The 22,418-nt window shown below is 43.2% G+C and overlaps 1 protein-coding gene across 2 annotated transcripts in view; it reads left to right on the top strand.

Moving 5' to 3' along the window:
- LOC146812220 (protein-glutamine gamma-glutamyltransferase 6-like) overlaps positions 1 to 22,067 on the top strand; it is a 306,117-nt gene extending 284,050 nt beyond the window's left edge. For both annotated transcript variants that reach the window (XM_085619250.1, XM_085619251.1), the window contains exons 12-13: positions 7,716 to 7,849; positions 19,620 to 22,067. In XM_085619250.1, coding sequence (XP_085475376.1) covers positions 7,716 to 7,849; positions 19,620 to 19,770 — 285 coding nt within the window. In that variant the 3' untranslated portion in view covers positions 19,771 to 22,067. The remainder of the gene's footprint in view (positions 1 to 7,715; positions 7,850 to 19,619) is intronic.
- The last annotated feature ends 351 nt before the right edge of the window (positions 22,068 to 22,418 follow it).

Here is a 22,418-nt window from a genome sequence, read left to right as displayed (position 1 = left end):
TCTTTTGTGGTTCTGGCTGTGAAGATCTGGACTCAGATGCCGCTGCTAGTCAGATCCATTAGGGATGAGGGGAATTTTAGGCAATCTCTCAAAACCTATCTATGTAAACTTTAATTCCACAGTCCTCTTCTGATCTCAATGTCAGATCCCTCATGCCCAGTGCCGGGATAGAGTGCTGTGCACTATATATAAACACAACCATTAATTCATAAATATATACAGGTTTGTATGATCATGTGTGCGCCTTACTGGACCACTTCAACGAAACTGGTTGGGATGAAGCAGATCACAACTAGCCAGTCAACCGGTGCACAGAGCTACTGCCACAGTCACTTGCCATACATCTAAACACAGTGGAAGCTGTCAGTTATTTGCCCTGTGTTGTAATTTATGGTTGTGGAACTTTGCCCATGTCATGCAATGCAGTGATGCATGGCATGTCATGAATCCGGCATTCTGTGGCTGGGCGTTTTGCTGTCGAGTCGGTGATGATGTTGTGGAATAAACCCTACTCCGCCAACCTGTGTCAAGGAGCTTTATTTGGTGAAGTACAACTTTACACTGGCGACGATCGGTCTCTTGCCTGATTGGGGACAGGCCTTGCCAGCACCGATTCCCCTGCCTTCTCTACACCAGTAACGGAAGTTTTGCTGTGAACCTTCGCTGGACCACACAGAAGGCTCAAGGACTACACACCCTTCATTTCGCTCGTCGGATGTGGCAGCGGATATTACATTTGAGAAACAGTGAGTTTTTGAGAGTTAAGGGCGCAAGGCTTTCCCTTCAAAAGCCGCATCGCAAGCTACCTTAACGGCTCGTCTTCCATATGCTGGCCTCACCTCGAGCTCTTGTATCTCTCTCTCGCGCACTTGATGACGTGTGCAAGGGTGTCTAGCCTCTTTCTGATGCCCGCAGCTGGAACACACGCTGCATCCTGACCCTTTCCCCCTTACCACATAGGTGTGTGATAGGGCCATCATACCTACTTAGGTTGCCCGATACAGTCCTGAGGAAGACCCGTAAGGCCGAGGCCCAGAATTACCCTCGTAGCACTAAGTCGGGTCGAAACGTCGACGCCCCCAGAAGTAGACTGGACCACGAGCCTACTCCCAGCGTGCCACATAAGGATACATTTCTGTGTAATTACTAATTGTACAAAAAGAAGTTTGATTGCTTCCACGTGGCCAGGCCAGAGAAGACTGTGATTTGTAACCAGTCTAGTTTTTTAATGTTTCTAACTATCTTCTATCCCACTGCTTTGAAATTCTGTTTCACCCCCTTCACACCAGAGCTCCTCTTCTTTTGCATGTTCCCCTTGGAGCATCCTACCTTCCCTACTTCTCCTTAATTGATACAATAAATTTATCGACTATTTCACCGTATGATATGAGAATAAATTCTTGGTAAAATATACTTTGGTTGTTGCACCTCCTTTGTTTTTAAATCATCGTATTGATTACTGTGAGCTAAATTTGTGTTCATGCTCAAGAAATTGTTTTCAAACATGTTAGTATGAATTTGATTTATATCAATTTTTGGAATATAGGTCTAGGACCATTGTTTTTTGTATCATATTGAACCCAGGTCCGTGACCAGTATTGGGTAACCCCATTTTTGTAATGGCGTACTGACAACAGCATGCGTGCAGCCATTTTGGAAGGATTTTTGTGAGGAAGGATCTTCAATTGTACCTACAGTGTCATCTCGTCATAGCGTTTCTATGAAAAACAGAAATGCTGATTACATTGTACATCCTATCTTATAGTGAGAGTTGTCAGTGATAGTTTCGGACACTGTGTCCATGATCACCTTAATTCATATTTTCTGGTTTTCGGTTTTATATACATTATTGTCATATTGTATCTAAACACTGGTCTCATACAGTTCAAACTGTACACATATTCTGACTGTTGCCTGCATATTTCCACCCAAGGAATTATTTTGCTGTTCTTGCTGTCTACAAAATTTGTCATCATTTTATCTTGGGACACATTTGCCACACGGTACAATTTTTGATTTAACTGTACACATACTACCATGGCAACCTCGACCAGCATGTCTCATTCCCCCCACAATAAAGGAGAAGTTGCCATGGTAACGAAGGTCATTTGGGGAGAAGCCTCACAAAAGCTAGAGTGAGGGAGAAATACTGGTGGCTGGGTATGGACCACATGACTGAAGTTGTAGTCAAGGACTGTGAGTCCTGTGGCCCCAATGACAAGACCCACGTCACCAACCATGTGCCCCTCTCTCCCGTTGAGGTCCCAGATGCTGTATGGACAAAGTTAGGTCCGGATGGTATTTGTCCCTTTGAGCTTATGTTCACCCATGAAAGATTTGTCCTCTTATTGGTGGATTATACCTTTAAGGGGGTTGTAACAAAATGTGTGTCTGTTGCTAATACTATAACTGTGATTGAGTTTCTCAAAGCTGTTTTTGTTTCTGAAGGAGTGCCCAGGTTTTTAGTCACGGACAGTGGGGTACAATTTGTGTCCCATGAAATTTGTATTTTCCTCAAAGATCTCCACATAGTCCATCAGAAGACGGCTATGTATTCACCACAAGCCAATGGTTTAACCGAAAGGATGAATAGAGTGGTGAAAAGCTGTGCCCAACGCGCACTAGAGTCAAGGTTGTCCTTTGGCAGTGTCTTAAGAGAAACATGGTGGGCACACCGCACTGCCCCTTGAGGGAAAGAAAAGCTTCTTCTAAATTGAACCCATCATGGTTGCCTGCATGTTTCAATATGGGGATTTCTCTTGAGGCAAGACGTTCCAGAATTTCTAACTATCAGCAAAAGTACAAGTTGAGGTATGATTCCAAGATGCGTGTGAGAAGTAAAAAGTGGTGTCTCGGTGATCAAGTCCTGGTAAAGAATCCCAGGCATACCTGCAAAGGAAATTCAAGCTTCATGAGTCCCTATACCATTGTTGCCCTCAGAAAAAATGTTGTGAAAGTTAACACTGGTTGTATGTGGAGCATGTCCCAGCTGGTCAGGTATACTGGCAGATGCACCTGTCTCTTCTAATGGTCAAGACCCTTGGAATAAGAATACCCGTGATGGAGTGGCTGGCAATTCTGCTGGTAGATGCAGGAATCTGCCTACAAGACTGAAGGATTATGTTTTGTACTAACGCCTTACTTTTCTTCGCGGGTTGTTATAACTATTACTTTGTTTTTTCTTTCTTGCTAATTGAATATGTTATCTTTATCCTTCTTCCTTTTATCAGCTGTGCTCTTCTCCTTTATTGTGGGGGACGTGTTGTAATTCACGGTTGTGGAACTTTGCCCATGTCATGGAATGCAGTGATGTATGGCATGTCATGAATCCGGCATTCTGTGGCTGGGCGTTTTGCTGTCGAGTCGGTGCTGATGTTGTGGAATAAACCCTACTCCACCAATCCGTGTCAAGGAGCTTTATTTGGCGAAGTGCAACTTTACACACTGCTACCTATATTTTCCAATATTTTAAGCACCCCAGATACGGTTTTGCTGTTGGTCAGTTTTGAAGTGAAGGCCGCAGCATACCGATAATGGACATGGCTTTAAAAGGGCAGTTAAAAAACAATTCACTTTTATTTTGCTGAAGCCACTGTTCTCGCAGCCTGATGCAGCAGGATTTTATGCTTTGGAAATCATGCTTATGGGAGTTTAAACGTGCCTGTAGTTAGATTTTAGACATCTGGGCTTCTTGAAGATCGAAGCATCACATTTGGGATTATGTGAGCTTGAAGTTTAAGTTGCTGTTGTCCATTATATCTAGGGTTGTCAGAGCTGAAATTGTAGATGGACACGTGCTGAAACTCTGGCCACCCGGGAGCTTAAAAATATCCCCCAGATTGCATGTATTTTGTAGCCAACGTATTTGTGAATGGCTTGCTGGACAGGTAAACAGAATAAAATGATAAAAAAGAAAATCAGTATACTAGTATAATAATTGCATTATGCTAGAGATTAAGTGAGAATAGAATTATAAAAACGTAAAGATGGTGGCTAGAATGCTTGTAGCAATATTAGTCTTTGGTGACTGTTCAGTTTTGTTCCAGTCCTTCATTGCCTTTGGTCCTGGTGCCACTATAAACATGAGCCGAACTTTTCAAATCAGTGTTGGCCAAACCCCGAAAGGGAGGTTTTTTTCCAGCTCAAACTGTAACACCACGCCCCCTCTGAGTGGGAGCACAAGCCACTCTGACTACTTCACTATGTTTGGACTTAACAGTGAGATGCATCTTATTCGGTATGATAGAGTGAGGTATGATATCACCGTATAGTCATGCCCATCATCCTCAGCAAGACTCACTTGGAAAAACCAAAAAAAATGAATGGATGGAATGCCTGTATCACTCTGGGCTAATGTTATTTGCATCGGCTGCATTGCAGAACAATGTTTACTTTCTCTGCCACTCAACATGCTCCAACTTGAAGCAAATCAGTCTTGACAGGCACCCCCCAATTCTGCAAGAAAACAAAAGCAAACCAAGACTTGTGTTGTCTTTTTAGACCGCATCACTAGGTGCGGCTTTTTGACTATGCCGATTTTCATACGTATATTCAGATTGTATATTGCCTTAAGGTTGGTTGCTGTGTATAATGGCACAGCATGCACAAAAACTGTGATTTAGAATTTGCCATACAGCAGTTACTAGGAGCTGAGACTAATTCAAGCATCCCACCCATCACTTTGTTGTTTATCTCCACGTGATCCCTAAGTGTAATGTGTGCCTACAGACGAAGGTCCCTGGGCTGGGTATGCTATACACATACAGCACCTCATTGATGAGAACCAATATGCAGAAAGCTGTCCACGCCTGCATGTGTTCCGTTTAGTGTGAAATTGGTATCGCTTTAATTTTCCAGCGCAATGAATTAAGTGTGACGTGACGTGCCATGACTCTCGCCCTTGGCTAAAGCTGCACATCACTAAAGAGGCCCAGTATGGTTTAAACCTTTCTGAGGTTGCTTGTTTTCCCATTCATAAGGGATGTGGACTAGTTGTTCCGGCCTGTCCTACCCATTGGGGTAGAATACTTGGTTATCTGTCTGTAGTGAAACTGTGAAGTCAAAAAGATGTATTGGAATGCAGCCCAGGGTGGTGACCGATGGCTCAGTTTAATTCAAGGTTTCCTCCCGCTACGTTTTTGTTTTTCTCAGTGAGATTCCCTAAGTGTGTCGGGTCCCCTGAGCTCAGTGTAAAAAGCTGAGCTTAGTGGCTGTTTATTTTTCAATTCAAATGGGATTGGGGTAAGCGGTTCAGGCTGGTTTGTTCCTACTGAGACATGACCAAGCTAGTTGCCTGTGGTTAGTCCCTGTCTGTAGTGGCAGTGAGAAATAAAAATTATCTGTAGAAATAAGATTACTAAAAGGAGATGATGCGAATCACGGACATGTGTCCACAGTCTGTTTACCTCCCTGTATTGCGTATGATGTCATGGCTGTGAGTTCTAACCGATTTGCTGCCACATGTATAACTAGAGTGGTGGGGCATGCACTGCTGAGTCCTATTTTTAGATCGAGCCTGGGCAGTGCATGCGCTGCTCTGCGCAGCATGCTGTATTGAAGTATGGCATAGAAGCTCCGCCCATATTTCCAACTGGCTCCTGTTACCGTTCTTGCAAAATCGTTGCTTTTAGTTTGTGAATAGGCTTACTAGTCCCTCCTTGGTACCGCCTTGTCTGCATTTGTATCTTCCCATACGACTGGCTTTTTACTTGTATTGTTACACATTGTGCTTTATAAGTTGGTGAGCACTATTTCGGGGGTGGGGGGGCATTGGCCACCTCTGGCAATCTTTTGCCTCTCCCTCCCCCCGCCATTGCTGCACTTAATCTCCCCAGTGCCGCCACCACACCACCACCTCCCATCTTCCCTGGTATAGCATATTCCTCATTTTGTTTCCGTTATATCCTAATTTATTAACATTTTATTTTCTATAAGCAATGAATCATTGTAATTCAGTAGTTAACCATTTGTTTTCAAAAGACAATTTTAGTGTTGATTAATGCAAAATGTTCCTAAATAAATAATATGCTTTGCTTTTACATACTTAATGCATACTTTTAGCGTGGCCCACATTTAACGAGCGCCACACTTTCTTTTGCTTGCGGCTGCTGCGCTGCATCTCCCCCAATCCACAATGCAAGGAAAGAGTGCAGTACCACAGGTTGTTACTAGGTGTCCCTGTGGAGTTATACATGGACCTCTATTAGCACCATAAGGAACTGCACCCACAGGGACACAAAGTAACAGCCGAGCTACTGCATCATTTCCTTGCTTCATGCATTGTCTTTTTCTTACTAGCGTTTGGCCTCGTGGTTTGGCGATAGCTCGCACATGTGGAATAAACACGAGGAGCACAATAATTGCTAGGGAAACAATCATTTGCAATGCAATTGCTCTCTCATTGCTGAAAGTTTGAGCTGTTGGCGTTGTATTATTATTAGCAACGCCAATAGCTCAAACCTTCAACAATGTAAGACCTATTGCATTGCAAATGCTTGTTAAAAGCTTACCTAAGAGTAGTGCACATGAGTCCGGTTGTAGATCGTGCTGTTGCTTTTCTTGTCTGTGCTCTGCTTCCTTTCGCAGGGCATGTATCTTTATCACACACCCATCCCCAAAGCAGCAAAAGAACATTTTGATTTGTTACTATATGCCCCTGGCTCAGCCTTAGGCAGAGAGTAAGCCAAATCAAGCAGCACCAGCTTACGGACACCACCAGGCGCAAAAAAACTGCAGCCCCTACCACTACCCACAAGATGCAAAGAGACTTCAGCCCCTACTACTACACACCAGACGCAAAGAGGCAGCAGCCACCACCGCTACACCTCCAGATGCAAAGAGACTGCAACCTCTACCACTACACACAAATAAAGTTCCTCACTCAGATAGCCAACGTAGACATTCCAAGCCCAGAGACAGCCCACAAGTAGGGGCTAGACTGTAAACCTTTCACCTAGCCCTTTCCAGTGTTCAGTGGCCTGGTGTTCTTTGGTGACATTAACAGGATATTGTGGAAATATGAGAGGACAGTTGTGCGCTACACATGAAGATACAATCTTATGATCATGTTGGATGGCAGAGTCAGGGCTGGTGGCAGCGCTGGCCCTGAGTGCAGTCAGGGTAGAATGATCCATGCAGCACCGTTTGTCAAGTCTTTGCTGTGCCATTTAGGCATCTTTTGCACTAATTCTTCTTCGGCATTGCGGTTTATAACACAAATGAAAAAGACACTACCCAAGGAAGATCTGTGCGGAGTTGCTCATATTTGATTGGGCAAATTATGACCATTCAAATATGGATGCAAAAATAGCTCCCTAGTGGATCGCTGTTCATACAGGGAAAATGAGAGAAGGGGTGAAAGTCATGAAATGAACAAATTAATGAACTATACTTGTAAAGTGCAAGCAGTGACCCACAGAGGTAACCGAGCACTAGCCAAGAGTAGGGCCTTTCATCGACCCTTTTAGACCCTCCTACTGAGTATTCTTACTGACAGTACCTTTTTCCCAGAGACCAGAGGCCCTAACAAGACTTAAATAAATTTAAAAAGCGGATCCATTGGGCAACTGTTGCAAATTTAAATCATATCCTGTTTGCTGATTCATTTGTTTTAAGGTTTCTATACTCTGCTTGCTTTATGAATAACCCTTTTGAACACATAAAATAAAACTGATACATGACGTAAGGAACCTGAAAGTGCCAATTCTCCCTAAAAGGTACACAGCAAAGCTGTGGTGAATGAACCAGTTCAGGTGGAGGTCACCTTGACCAATCCTCTTCCAGTGTGGGTGAAAGACGGACTGCTTCTGGTGGAAGGAAGCGGCCTGGTTGACGGACAACTGAGGAAACCGTGAGTAAAGCTTCTCTTTATGCTATGGGACCTTAGATAGGGTTGCTTGGGTGCAGATTGTTTATATGAAAACAGGGGATTATGAGTAAAATATATTGTACAATGTACTGTTTCGCTGTGCTGATGCTAAGTAGTCGTGCAGCCGAATTCAGAATGACATTTTCACCAATAATCCATGTTGTATTTTAGTTCTGATGGTAGCGGACAGATAAACAGAATTGCAGTACATTCTTACATTCTACAACAGCTAGTTTGTCATAAGGTCTCTTCAAGCGAGTCATGGCGAACCCCCACTTTTAAGAATCGAGCTGTTTGGACTTTAACGAGCTACTTACATATCTGCCAACCCTACTGATTTAGGTGGTAGTCTGCTGCTTTTTAAGCAGTCCTTTCACTTAGGGCAGCGACTAAGAGGAGCCCTAATAGCCAATCAGCTTCATTCACAGCCAATAAGAGGCCTGGATATTTGACAGCTTTCATTCTAGAAGTCTGTGCAAGCATTGGTGACACAGTGTGTGGGTCAGGCCTCAGATTGAATTGGGTGCGAGGCCAGAGGAAGTCTAATACCAGGGGACTACTAAACAAGAAGTTTGTCGCTGCGACAGCAGGAGCTGCACAAACCAAAGGCTTGATATTCTGCACCTGTAGCAACTTCCTGGAACTGCTTGACGGCGGCTTGTCCCTGACTATAAACTGGTTCCCCCAGGCAGAGGGACTCTTTTGATAGCCACAGGCAACTCCAGACTCCCCTGGACTAGTGGCACCGCAGGTAAAAACAATATACCAGAACCAAAAGATTTCCTGCCATCTGGCTCTGAGGATCAAATTTAGATTGTCCAATGCATTGTGGGAAATGGAGTTCTGACCTCCAGGAAGTTGCAGGCAGCCACCATTTTCATCCAGACTTAGAAATAACTTTCTGCTGAGCTTACCGCTGCCAAGGCTTGTTGGTGGCCAATCCGGCATCCACCACCTTTACTCGACGGTGCAACTCAAGGGAACACTGTAACACCTTCATTCAACGTCAGCAGTGGCTTTGTTGTTAACAGTTTGCACTCGTTTCCTCACCAACACCGTGTAAGCAGTAAAACCAGCTCCCTATGACCTTCATCCTCTCATTACCACCCCAGAGACTTGCTGTATTATTTCTTTAAATTATTCTATATGGGGATACCAGAAGGTGCTGGAATTACATTCATATAAAAGTTGACTAGCTTGTTTACAAGGGATGGGTAGGGGGTTTGGGAATGTGTCTTTCTTGCGAAAGAACATTTTTACCTCAAATTCCCTGCAAAGGTATCTTTGAGAGATCCTCTTTCAATGGCATCCTTCACTAACAGCCTACATCATGCTACAGGGAAACTGTAGGTAAGTGGAGTATTATGTGGTGTGGGGTTTAGTCCTCACTATGTAATACTATCACAATACCCCAAAGATGATCCTTTGAATTCATACTAATAAATCCTTAGCTCAGTCCTGATAGAGTGGCAAAGAGCAGTCAGGCTTTACTACAGGAACATCTGTTAAGTATTTCAGAGTACCAACATGAGCAATAAGTAATTGACTTGACTCAAGAGCAATCCAACATCAATTTATAAAACTAGAGTGTTTTTTTATCTTAATTTAGACACCAAAATGAACAGAATAGATTACATATAACCGAATTTATAAATTTAGTAAGTAATAGAAAATCAATGTATAATACTACGGTGAAAAGTTAAATTGCGGTCAATAGGGAAAAACAATAGTGACAATTGGTAACTTGCAACTCGAGGTGCATTGTACCCTTGCAGGGTAGAGGTGATTCAGGTCCCAGGACCAAGCCACAACAGCCAGTTCAATTTTACCTGGTCTGTGGAGCCCAGGTGCAGAGTTGTCCTGGCTGTCCGTGGTGCTGAACAAGAGCCGCAGATGAGCTACTTTTATTGCTGAAATGGTGGTGCGGGGGAAAATATGCAAAAGGGCAACGGAGTGGTTGCTGACGTTGTTCGCAGGTCGGATGGAGTTCCATCTTACTTCTAGGTCGAATGAAAGGGTCAGTTGCCGAGCTGGCGACCAACAAGCCTTGGCAATGGTAAGTAGTGCAAAAAGTAGCGTTTACGTAGGGTGGTCTAGGGGAACATTTCAGCTATCTGTACCTTTGTGGAAGGCAGGACTACAGTTCCCACAATGTACTAGACCATCTGGATTTTGGTGATCACTCAGATGGCCCGATGGACAGCAAATATGTGGATAGAGCATTGTTTTACCTTCAGTTTGCATGGGACTAGTACTACTAGTCCAGGGGAGTCTGAGGGTGCTTCAGACTTCCACAGGAGTCCCTCTGCCAGGGAGTCCTGAGTTTTAGCCAAGGACAAGATTCAATTACGCAGTTCCAAGTTTGTTGCCACAGGGACAAAGTATGCCTGTTTTGCTTTGATGCTGTGAGTCCTTCCTTGATAGAAGTTGTTCAGATCTGAGGCTCTGACGTCAGGGAGACCCCCTTAAAGCCTGGATTTAGGAGAGTTAGGGATGTGGGAGCTAGTAGCCGAAGAGGCAGACCCAGCCCAGAAATCTGGATTCAACAGATATTTATCATTGCCCATCAGGTAAGTGTTCTGATTTGTCTTGATCCTATTCAAATCTTTTTCTCCATCACACTTATGAATTACAAAAAAATGCTACCCTAGCTGCTGATATATTTTGAAATATTTGTGCTTTTCATTTACAAGCTATTTAAATGCTGTTTTAGATTTAAAAAACTGACGTCCATCAGACTTTCGTTTTACACTTCCTGTTTGCCAGCATGACAGTAAAGTAGTCCAAATTACATAATCTTCTGATTTTGCAGTAAGAGAAAGAAAAGGGAAAAACAATTTGAAGGATAAAACAAGCAGCAATTTGTAGGAAGAAATATGATGACATTTGCCCTCTGTCTTTGAACACACAGCAAATATGACAAGATTAAAAGGCATCTTCCTTGCTCATTCTCTTTCTGAAGGAACAGAACATCTGTCCTTTTCCAGCTGGAGCTCTATTAATGGGCCAGTAGGCCCTAAAAATACTTTGCACTGATAAAATCTAACTCGCCATAGCGAGTGGGCAAGTCGATTTTTCAAGGCCTTCTAGCATCTAGATGCCAATGCAATGGAAACAAAGACATACAACTTATCACTTCAAAAGTACTTTAGAAAAACTATGACTTGGAGGCAGGTGTTTGAGGTTGTTCAACCCCTATGTAAGACAGGTGCATGCACTGAAAGAGTGCAACATTTATCTGTGTGAGTAATTACACTAATAAAGGTTTAAATGGCACCTACTAATCTATTTTTTATTTAGTTCTTTTATACCGCTACTTGTCACTGTGTGTGGTGTCAGAATGCTTATCAAAGCACAAAGTGGCGTGCCACCCTTCAATTTCGCTATAACCCCAGTTGGCTATTTAGTTAGACATAAAGAAGGATGTATTAAAATCCCTGCTACCGCTATCTACTTTACTCCCACTTTCTATGCAATTCCAAGAATTGGACAAGAATGGCTCACTCAAGTAATGTGACGTGCTTCATCATTTGCCTCCTCGACCCACCCTGGTAAGATGGTACTACCAGGGCGGACACAACCTCAGGCTGGGGATGACCGGGGGGAGTTCTTAGATATTTCTTATCTTTTCTGGATAATGGTATGATCCAGTTTGCTAGTCAAAAAAAACCTTAGGGTAGACCACAAAGGTATTCTTTATTGAGGCGTTATCCTAGGTTTATAAAACATTTACCAACAGGTAAGAACAGGAGGCATATTTAGGTGTAATGACCTATATGCGTCTCTGTATGGAGATACATTTCAGTGCTTAACATTACACACAGGGACACAATGAATGATAGAAGTATGTAAATCAGTGTACTGGAAATGTTACTTAAGACAATGAGGGGTATAAGGTGTAGGAATCTCATATTGTCCATACATGTGTACATTATGTTAAAAGTAAACGTCAGGATAGCCACAAAGTCAGGATATAAATAGTAGTGCAGTGATTGGGTCGTCTGTACCAATAGGACTTTTATTCCCACAGGAGTCCTTCTTTGCAATCTTAGAAAAGCAACAGATAGAGAAAAAAGAACAATAGGGATCTAAACCCATCACATAGTTTGCTTGACACTCCATGATACTGGTAAATAAATCACTAAAAGGATTGCAACTTCTGAACTAAAAGTAACAAAATGATCTTAGTGTCAAAAGCCATAGCCCATTTACCTATCCACAAAAATAAAAATGCATGTAGCACGGTGTTTGTTGCAGGAGGCACATTAATTATCTATGATACTTTGAGTCAAAACTGTTATTGGACAAAACCCAGAACTCTCCCAGAACTGCATTGACCATCAGAGTTACCTTACTGCTAATATAATCCCCTCTAAATTGTTGGCCACACAAAGATCTCTACAGCAGGTGTCTTAACCCTGTAAGATATGTTTTAATGCAGCCTGTCTAAGAACAATTAGTTAAGCTACCGTAGATTTTCTGTCACATTTGTCATTGTTGCCAATTTCTTTGCAGCAACAGTTTTTTCAAATAAGTTTATGAGTTGATTTCCAGACTCTTCTTTTCAAGCTCCGCCCCTCGTGACTCCACCTCTATCCTCCACACCTTGAACCCCATTTTAAGGCCACCCCGGAGTAATTGTTTTTCAATTGTAGCACTGCAGAGGTAGCCGAGTCTCTCTCATTGGCAATAAATACTTTCTTCCAAATCTAAATGAAGAGTACAGTACCACTGTCCTACTTTTACAATAATGGAGACATTTAATTTCCTTAGATGTAGCTGTAGCTTCGTTTTTTTTTTCTGGGACCTCCTAACACAGATGCTATTGAAGTATTAGGCTAATGGTGTTTCCCTATTGAAGGGCCAGGAAGAAGGCACTTCCAGAAGTTTTTCAAATAAATGCACGCATTTGCATCAATCGTAAAGTGAGTGTGACATTAGTAATTCAGTTTTTTTTAAAAGGAGACTTCATTGTTCAGTGCCCCAAATCACACTTTAACATAACATTTAGTGACCAGATTCTCTAGTTGTGGATACTTGCTTCCTATAAGACTAGTCATATACATGCGTTGACATCACTTAGCGTCACTTGAAGATGATTTTAGATTCTGGTACTATATCCTTTTGTCAGTCTTAGGTCAGATGGACCTTAACAAATGGTCAATTTCCCTTTAGTCTATTCTTGTTTCAGACTGTTTTTTTCATCTGAACCGGAATTCTAAGATGGACACTTCCGGTTTTTCTCTGCACAATTCTTTCCAGTAGAAATCTAAACATTAACTTGCACGGAAAATCTACAATATTCCAAAATCAGACCAGCTGATCACTGAAACACACAGAATATTATTGTTGTATGGACCATTCTGAGGTGTGGAACCTAGACTGGTCTGGTAGTACCAAAGCCTGTAACTATTGAATTTGACGCCCCGGCATTGAACTGGTAATGGTAACCCGGCACGATCAGCGGACTGCAATCTACATAAAGACACCCCACAGTGGACCCACGAGAGTCCGGACAGTCACGGCCCGTAGCGATTATCAAACTGGCACTGGTGGAACTTCGTAAAGCGGATTGCGAGCTACTACAGAGCTCCGCAACGCCTGTCCCCAAGATGGTTGCCCCGACGCTGAACTGGCAAAGGTAACCCATCGCATCCCTAGATGCATATGCAACGCTCTCCATGGAGATTACGGCTATGTAGATCGAACCAGGACTGAAGCATGAGACAAATAGCCACTGGAAAATCAGACTAATAGCCACTGGGCAAGCTGTTCGCGAGTTATCGAGGGGCTCTGCAACGCCTGACCTCAAGATGGCAGCACAGCTGTAGGACTTTTCACTGACGAACAGACTGCACCGGTGAGTCCCCTCCACCCTAAATGCTCCCTATACACCCTGTACCTGCCGGTCTCCACAAGAATAAGCAACGAAGGCCCATGCATCACAGAGACTGCCACCTCCCCAAACCAAATGCACACAGGGCCTGACCCTAAGATGGCCGCCAAGTAGGCTCTTGCATCCTAGAGACTGAAAGGACCCCTTCTCCATAGAGACTGCCGCCTCCGCAAACCTTATGTCCTCAGGGCCGAAACCAATGATGGCCACCAATACTAACCCCGGGAATTCGCACAGGGGAGGCTCTGACTAACCCCAAAGAAGTGGACGGGGCACCCTACAACTATCCTTGCCTCGCTGACCCCACTAATAAAACAATCCTGACCCAGTCTTCTAGGCCCACCTCTGTTGCTGCCCACCGACCTCACTATAATGTGACGCTGGCCCGCCTCAGCTCTACTTCTATCTACTTAACCCTCAGGCACACCCCACCGGCGAGTCACCGACCAACTCTCAAAAAAGGGGCTGGACCACCCAACTCCACGTCCAGACTCACCGGTCACTAAAAATCAGTGACGTTGGCCTGCCACATCCCTGTCTTGCTGCACCTATCTACACACTGCCGGACCCATACTGCCTGACCACCCAGAGGCCACCCTAAAAGAACTCTGGTGGTTTACGGAACACCAAATCGATGGCAAGACAACAGCAACAACCCGCCCCATATCAGAACCGAAGTGACACGGGCCGTACCTCAACTCTCCCACCGCTCTTACACTCTTTCTGCCCCCAGGGCCTGACCGCATGTTGGCAGCCAACCAACCAACCCCTAAAGAAGCATCTTGACTTCTCTGCCAGTCTCGTCCACCACTACAACCCACCCTGACCCCTGTTGTAGTGTAACACAACTAACCCTAAAGGAACTAGCCCCACTTCCAACTTAGATAAAATGCCTTCTATCACGCCAACCTACGCCAACCCCCTCACATCGAACTACTTAAAACAGCACGGCCCAAACTCCTTCTCGATTAGTTTTCCCACCAACCTCTCACCCAAAGCGAGAAAAAAAACTCAAACATAAACTGATCAGACAATACCCAGAATCACTATCTGCTGACATATATCACTGCTCCTCCAAAGGCCAAGTAAAAATGGATCTCATTTTTCTTACGGAAAGACCCGAAAAGTGGAATTCCATCCTCAGATCACAATTCCACATTGCCAAAACTACCAATACTCCCCATAGCTGTAAACTATCATTCTCTATCCCTAACCGCATGACGCGGAGCGGGAAGACCTCTGTGACCATCTACTCCAACGGCACAGTCCCGATTCCATCTAACAGCGACAACCTTGAGGCATTTGACTTCCTCTTCCCCTCACTTTGGACTGCCTCCTTTCCCACACCTCTCCCCCACCCAACCCACCCCTTCTACCTGGACAACAGGACCCCAAGCTGAACAAACACACCATTCTTGAGCCCTCTATCATAAACTCCTGCTCTCCACGACGAGACAGCACCTCTGGCACCAAGTACATGGCTCCCCCTCCCCCGTCGGATCGTCCCCTCGAACAGCCCTGCGCTCATAACCTCCTCCAAACAACACCGATCGACCACAATACACAGTCTAAGACTTCCAACCACCTTTCAATAACCACTTGCAAAAGAACGAAGTTGCCACAACATGATCCCCCTCACCCGACGTCCACGACCCATCTCAAAGCCCTCACGGACAACACAGTAACTAGCAGACGGCAACACAACATCGTCAGGCCTTCTCCCCCTCGGGAGGACCCCGCCCAGAACCCACCCACCCCGGAAGAGACGGGGCAGCGTCTCTCCCTGCTTGAAAGCCAATTGGCTATTATAATACAGGGCTTTAACGAAATCCTAACCAACCTCGCTACGCTTTGCAAGCCCTCAAAAAATCCCCACTGTACTCCCACCGTCTCTAATCCCACACACCTAAGGCTCCCCAAGGCTACGCGACCCAGTTGGACCTTATCCCCCCTCTCGAGTCATACACTGAGACCCAAAAGAACTATGGAGGCTATGTCCTCGGATGACACGGCTGAGCTGGCCTCCTCATATGACACCCCCTTTACTGCCATCCCTCAATCCACGATCACCGGATTCAGATGAGATCACCCCACTCCGAAACCCACTAGACCCCCAGCCTCCCTCACCAACATCCCTATGGCACCCCTAAGAAAGAAACCAAAATAAGAGACACCCTCTACCAACTGCATGCTCATAAACTGCAGATCAGCCACCAAACATGCCACAGAGCTAGCAGAATCCATCCTCACCCATGGCATAAACATAGCCTTCATCACCGAGACCTGGCTAAATGACAGCTCGCCTCCAATCATGGATACTCTCGTACCCCCATGGTTTACAATCATTAACAAAGACCGAAAAGACCAAAGAGGTGAGGGTTTAGCAGTCATTTACAACAACAACATGTCGCATGACCGAAATAGATACCTTCAACTATAACACCTTTGAATGCCTAACCACCAACATTAGCACAAGCAACAACAAGACACTACAGTGCCATCTCCTATACCATCCCCCAGGCAACACCACCACATTCACTGAACAACTGTCAGACCTGGTTGCTCACTGCTCACTCCGAGACACCAACAACCTAATTCTGAGCGTCAACTTACACTGGAACGAAAAAAACAGCTCACTAATACAAACCTTGAATGAGCGATTACATAGCAACAACCTTACCCAGCACTGCTCAGAAGAAACCCATAAAAAAGGAGCAATCCTGGATGCCATCATCACCCAACGCGGCACAATCACAATAGACCACATCTCACCGGTTGACTGGTCAGACCACCACTTAATCCTATCACGCAACCGATCATGTACCAACCTCCCGTCCAAGACCCCCTCCCCCCCACATGGATGGGAAACCTAATACAGCTTAACATGGTCGACCTAGAAGAAAAGATAAGCACGCTCCTGCCCATCTCCACAGAGGGTCTCTCCACAACAGAACCCACGTCTCACTACAACACAACTATGACGTCCATCTTAGCCCAACTAGCCCCCCTGAAACAAAAAAGAAACAGGAACATTCCTTCTAGATCCTGGTTCAACACGGACATTAACACTGAAAGGAGACAACTTAGAGCTACAGAACGTCTATGGAGGAACAATCCCTCTACAAGCCTCTGCGAGCAACTCAAAGCAGCCAGAAGGAAATACAAAAAGCACACCAACAACAAAAAAATCACCTTTCTCTGCACTGCTCTGGACAACACGAAAAACAGGCCCAAAGAACTCTTTAACATCATCAGGCAACAAACTTCCGAGACCTCTGCAACCCAAGTCCAGGCCTCCAAAGACCTGTGGGACAACTTCGCCAACTTATTCAACAACAAGTTCACCTAGATTGAGCTATCACTAGACATCAACCTCAATCCCTCCTGCAAAAATCCAACCCCAGCAATCGAAACCACCACACGCAAGCTCCCCTCGAAAGCCTGGAAATCCTTCGACCCCTTGCTTGAAGCTGATATTCCTAAACTGATCTCCTCCTCCAAGCCCGCATCCCACTTCCTCGATCCTGTACCCACCCAATTGAGCAAAAAGCTGAAACTCTCCCTTGCCCCACTCTGGTGCGAAATCATAAACAGCTCCGTGAAAACCGGCATCACACCAGACTGCCTCAAAAAGTTGGCCAAGTCACACCAATATTGAAAAAGCCAGGCCTAGACACCAACGATTTGAACAACTTCAGACCTGTTTCCAATCTCCCCTTCCGATCCAAAATCCTTGAAAAGTGCGTTCTCCTACAACTGACTCAGCACATAGACAACATCATCCTGCTAGATCCCCACCAATCTGGCTTCAGAAAAGGCTGTAGCACCGAAACCGTGATCCTTAACATTGTGTATGACATCCACAAGTCTCTTGATACTGACCAATGCTGCCGACTTATCCTCCTGGACCTATCGGTAGCCTTTGACACGGTTAATCACAATCTACTCATCAAGGTTCTCTAAGACAGAGTAGGTGCGGACGAGGTGGTCCTACAATGGTTCTCCTCCTTCTTACACAACCGCTCCCAAAATATAAAAAGCAAAACCTTTACGTCCGACCTACACCCCGTCAGCAGAGTTGTCCCCCAAGGCCCAGTGCTCTCCCCTCAGCTGTTCAACATATACATGGAACCCTTCACCACCCTTCTCAAAAAAGCCAACATCCCCTTCCACCTATATGCAGATGACACCCAGATCTACTTGGAAACCTCCTCCATTAACAACATTCTAAGACTCAACAACACTCTTAGAGAAGTTCAACACTGGCTATCAACAAAGCACCTTCAACTCAATCACGACAAAACCGAAGTCCTCATCTCCAACAAAGAAGAAAACCCTCAAATCATAGAGTGGCTAAAAGCAATTGATGCTCTCAACGGTAATCTCACCCTGGCTAACTCGGTAAAATCTCTAGGAATCACCCTCGACCCAAAACTGAACATGACCAAACACATTAAGATCTCCGCGAAGAGTACCTTCCTCAATCTGAAGCTTCTCAACAAAATTAAGCCCTTCATCCCACCCAAGGACCTCAAACAAGCCACCCAATCACTGGTGCTATCTAGACTCGACTATGGGAACGCAGTCCTCACAGGTACAGCTCGATCCCCACTCAGTAAACTAAAATGACTCCCAGTCGAAATGCGTGCAAGCTTTAGAACTGCCTGCCTCACGCACAAAGCCTTGCACACAGAGAAACTGCAATACCTGGCCTCCAAACTCAAGAAATCCATCCAGACAAGAAACCTCAGGAGCTACAACACCCTCTTACTCATCCCTATGAAAACACTCAAACAAAAAACCGCTGCACGATCCTTCGCTGGAAACGCACCCAAAATCTGGATCTCCATCCCTGCCGATATAAGGACTATCCCTTCCTTTATAAAATTCAAATGACTCCTAAAAGACCTCTACTTCAACCGTGCCTTCCCGAACCGAGAACCGCCGCCGAAACGCACAAGCCCGCATTCTGCAGCCCCTTGACAATGTTCCACCACAACCTACCTCTTCCTGCATTCTGCAGTAACCTGACAATGGTCCACCACAACCTACCTCTTCCTGCATTCTGCAGTAACCTGACAATGTTCCACCACTACCTACCTCATCCCCGCTCCCCGACCCCCTCCTCGTTCCCTCCTCCCGGAATGAGGTTTAGCCCAAGACATTGTGCACTCATCGAGGCTATCTCAGGACTTCCCTATTTCAATGACGCACAGCACACTGTGTCTTTCGAACATTTACGTTTACCTATGCCTTTTTATGTGATTTCTGCTTTAAATCTGTTGTAAAGCACTCCGGGTATGGCCAGCGCTATATAAAACTTCAAAATAAATAATAAATAAATTTTTAAGGTTTGGTCTTGCCATACAAAAATATGAGCCCAAGAAAGTCTTACCTCGTCTCTCCGTCACATGGTACTTAAACACTGTTTTCATTTATTATATTTTATTTTTGTACTCTGTTTAGATTTTCTTCCTTCCCTAGTTCTTGACACCTGTGCTTCCCCCTACACATTCCTATATATATTTTTTCATAGCAAATTTTATTGTGTATTTATTACAGCGTGGCCCGTTGGGCTACATATATATAACGTATCACATGTTTTATTAACCAACATAACATCATAACCCTATACATGATGCATTATATTCTACGGAAACGTTCCTATATTTTTAACTATTTTATCCAAGTCATACTGTGGATGTCTCTGATAGTAGCTCATGTTCTCCATCATTTACCATCTTGCTTCGTTTGCACTGACGTCAACTGTCTTTTTAATTCTTCTCTGAGATGTAAAATTAACATTCAATGGTGGCTTAAATGACAATGATTCCTGTACTCTCTTCTTTTTTCTAGGCTGCCGGCCCTGGAGCCCAAGGAGACCACCAGTATTGAGTTTGAGATCACTCCTTCTCGAAAAGGCAATCGAAAACTGCTAGTAGCTTTCACTTCAAAAAGGTTTTCAGACATTAAGGGGTTCCAGGGTGTTAAGGTGATCGATGCATAATAATTTACCATTGTCTGGTGTCCCAATATGTGTAATATAAGGATGTAGCTTATGCTCCTCCTGCAGCCTGAGTCTATTACATTTTGTGTATTTTGCGGTTTTTGTGCCTGCGCTGAGAACATATTTTTGTTTACTTCATAATATGACATGATTAAGAACTAACTCTTCCAAAGTAGAGAAGGTGTTCATAATAGCTAATATTTCATGTTTATAATGTTGCTGCATTCTATTCGTGATAACGTTGTGAGGTGGGCTAAGTCAAATTTCCAGTTTAAAGGTGTGGAAAGACCAATCACTGGGCTTATATAATAACCTGGTGCATATGCACTTGTTTGGTCGATTCTTTTTCTAGTTTTTAACTGTTTTAAATGCTTTTTTAACAGCCGAGTTTTTATGCTTGTATATGTTTTTAGTATCTATTAATTTTAATTTTTTTTGTATGAGCTATAGCTAGTTATGCATTAACAAAAATCAATTGCTTGCTATCCTAAAAAGAAAGTGTATTAATATGTCTATTTTTATTACATTAACCAGCCTACTTCACCTTAGAAATCAAAGAGAAGATAAAGAAATGTATAGTCCAACTTCGTGAAAGCATGAAAAGGTTTTAAAACAATGACAGACAAACATTAAAATTAGTATATTGCACTCAGTATTATCTAATTAAGTTAGCATTATAATTCTCAATTTCTAAGAATAAGTATGATAAGGTAATGTTGTTATTGATAGTTTCATCATTAAAAGGCATCCCTTTAGGAGGCAGTACCAAATAGAAAACATGTACTGTCCCAAACTACTGTGGTAAACTAAAAGCTGCAAAAACAATGGAGTCCTTGAGTCAGATTCAAAAAGTGCTTTTAAAAGAAGCATTCACAATGAAAACAACTCTGGCGTGCATAGTATTGATATCACATGCACCTAAAATAAAGGTATGCCTGTAATTCACCCAGCAGGCATAGGGTGGTGCCACTATTCCATCCAGGTGAAAAATGTGAAGTTGAATATAATTGTAAAAAGCACTCTCCTAGGCCATGTGTTTATCTCATTAGTGCTTATGCTAACAAAGTTGGATATCTGCTATTATATTTGTATCCTACCATTGAAATTGATTCTTTCTTTGCATGATATCCACAGAAGTGCTTCTGGAAATTTGAAACAGTCGTAGATTTTAAGGAGAACTCCTGATCCTTTTATTTTAGTCATGGGAATTCTCCCCCAAAAGGCCTAGAAACGGCCTGCCTATGGTGTAAATGTGCCTTGTACATTTACTCATGCTTCCTTGGCAGAATTGTTCATTCAATTTGTTGTAAATCACCTCTCTCCCTTTACACACCAACTTTCTACAGCCTTCTTTAGAGTAAAATATAGTTTCTTGATGACTAAGGGTGAGAATTGTCCAGTAAAGTATGCAAAATATATAAAAAATAGGTTTTAATAATATAACATACTGAGTTATTCGCCTCACCCAATTACCATTAAATAATCAATACATCTTTGCCTGATCTTTGTTAGGCTTGCCTTTTCCACGCTCCATTCAGTTGTCACAATGTAAGGCAAGGGCATATATCTTTAATCTTCTTTCCTAAAAACATTATAAAACCTTAAAGGTTTTTTCTAAATAAAGCCTATGAATCTTTGTAGCAAATTATGTGTTAACTAACATTTTTTTTTAAATATATCATTTATTTATGTTGCATTCTTGTGTAGCAATAAAAACACTTTTACTTGAAATACCTGCACCAGAAACCTACGCTTTCCGGATCACTGGTGAGATTTGTATCAAGATCTGATGCTACTGGAAAGAATGTGATGCAAACAAATCTGGGTGCGCCCATTCAGTTATCATATGGTTGGAATTGTTACTGAAAAAGAAATGTTTATTTTGCAGTGCTTGATTTTTAGACTATACTTACAGTCCTTCAGACAATCAGTAGCAAATAAACAAATGTGTTCTGTAGACAAAAGTGGTATTTCATCAATAGTGGTAAAGTGCCAGTGCACCGTTTTGTGAAGAGAATGCATGTTTAGCAAAAAGTTAAATAGTTTGACTGTCAAATGCTACTGCTTTCAGGGTGTGTAGCGCACGACAGCTTGAACTCTTTAAATCCCAAGGGTTTACACCATCCTATCATTCTAAACACTCAACAACTCTTCCAGTGAAAGATGCCTAGGGTTTTGTCCACACTGTACATTACATTCTTAATGATAATCATGATATTAATGTGATTGTATCTTAAATAAATATCATCAAGCGGAAAAAAAATATTCTTTTAAATAAACTTTATACTTTTCAAAAAGTGTTGTTTTTTGTAATTGCCAGCACCATAGCTCTAACCTTTCTAAGACCAGCATCTTTTGTATGTTCCAAAACACATGGGACAGAGCTTTTAAAAAACGATAAACGAACTTTTTTTAAATAGATTATTCCGTGTTTTTTAATTGTTTTCACACACTGTAAAAACAAACATGATGACAATATATTTATAAACTGTAAAAGCATTTCCGAAGGTCTTGTCTTTTTGTACCGCATGTGCTAGCCTGAATATATTATGAAAATAAATAAAGCAAGAATTGTCAAACTCCTGGGTCTGGACTATTTTAGATAGATGTGTCCTTTGCTGTAATGTCTGTACTTTGGAAGGAAGACA

This window comes from Triturus cristatus, chromosome 7, assembly GCF_964204655.1.
Source record: "Triturus cristatus chromosome 7, aTriCri1.1, whole genome shotgun sequence".
Taxonomy (NCBI): Eukaryota; Metazoa; Chordata; class Amphibia; order Caudata; family Salamandridae; genus Triturus; species Triturus cristatus.
The sequence above is the reverse complement of the archived record's forward strand: the minus strand, read 5'-3'. Positions and strand labels throughout refer to the sequence as shown.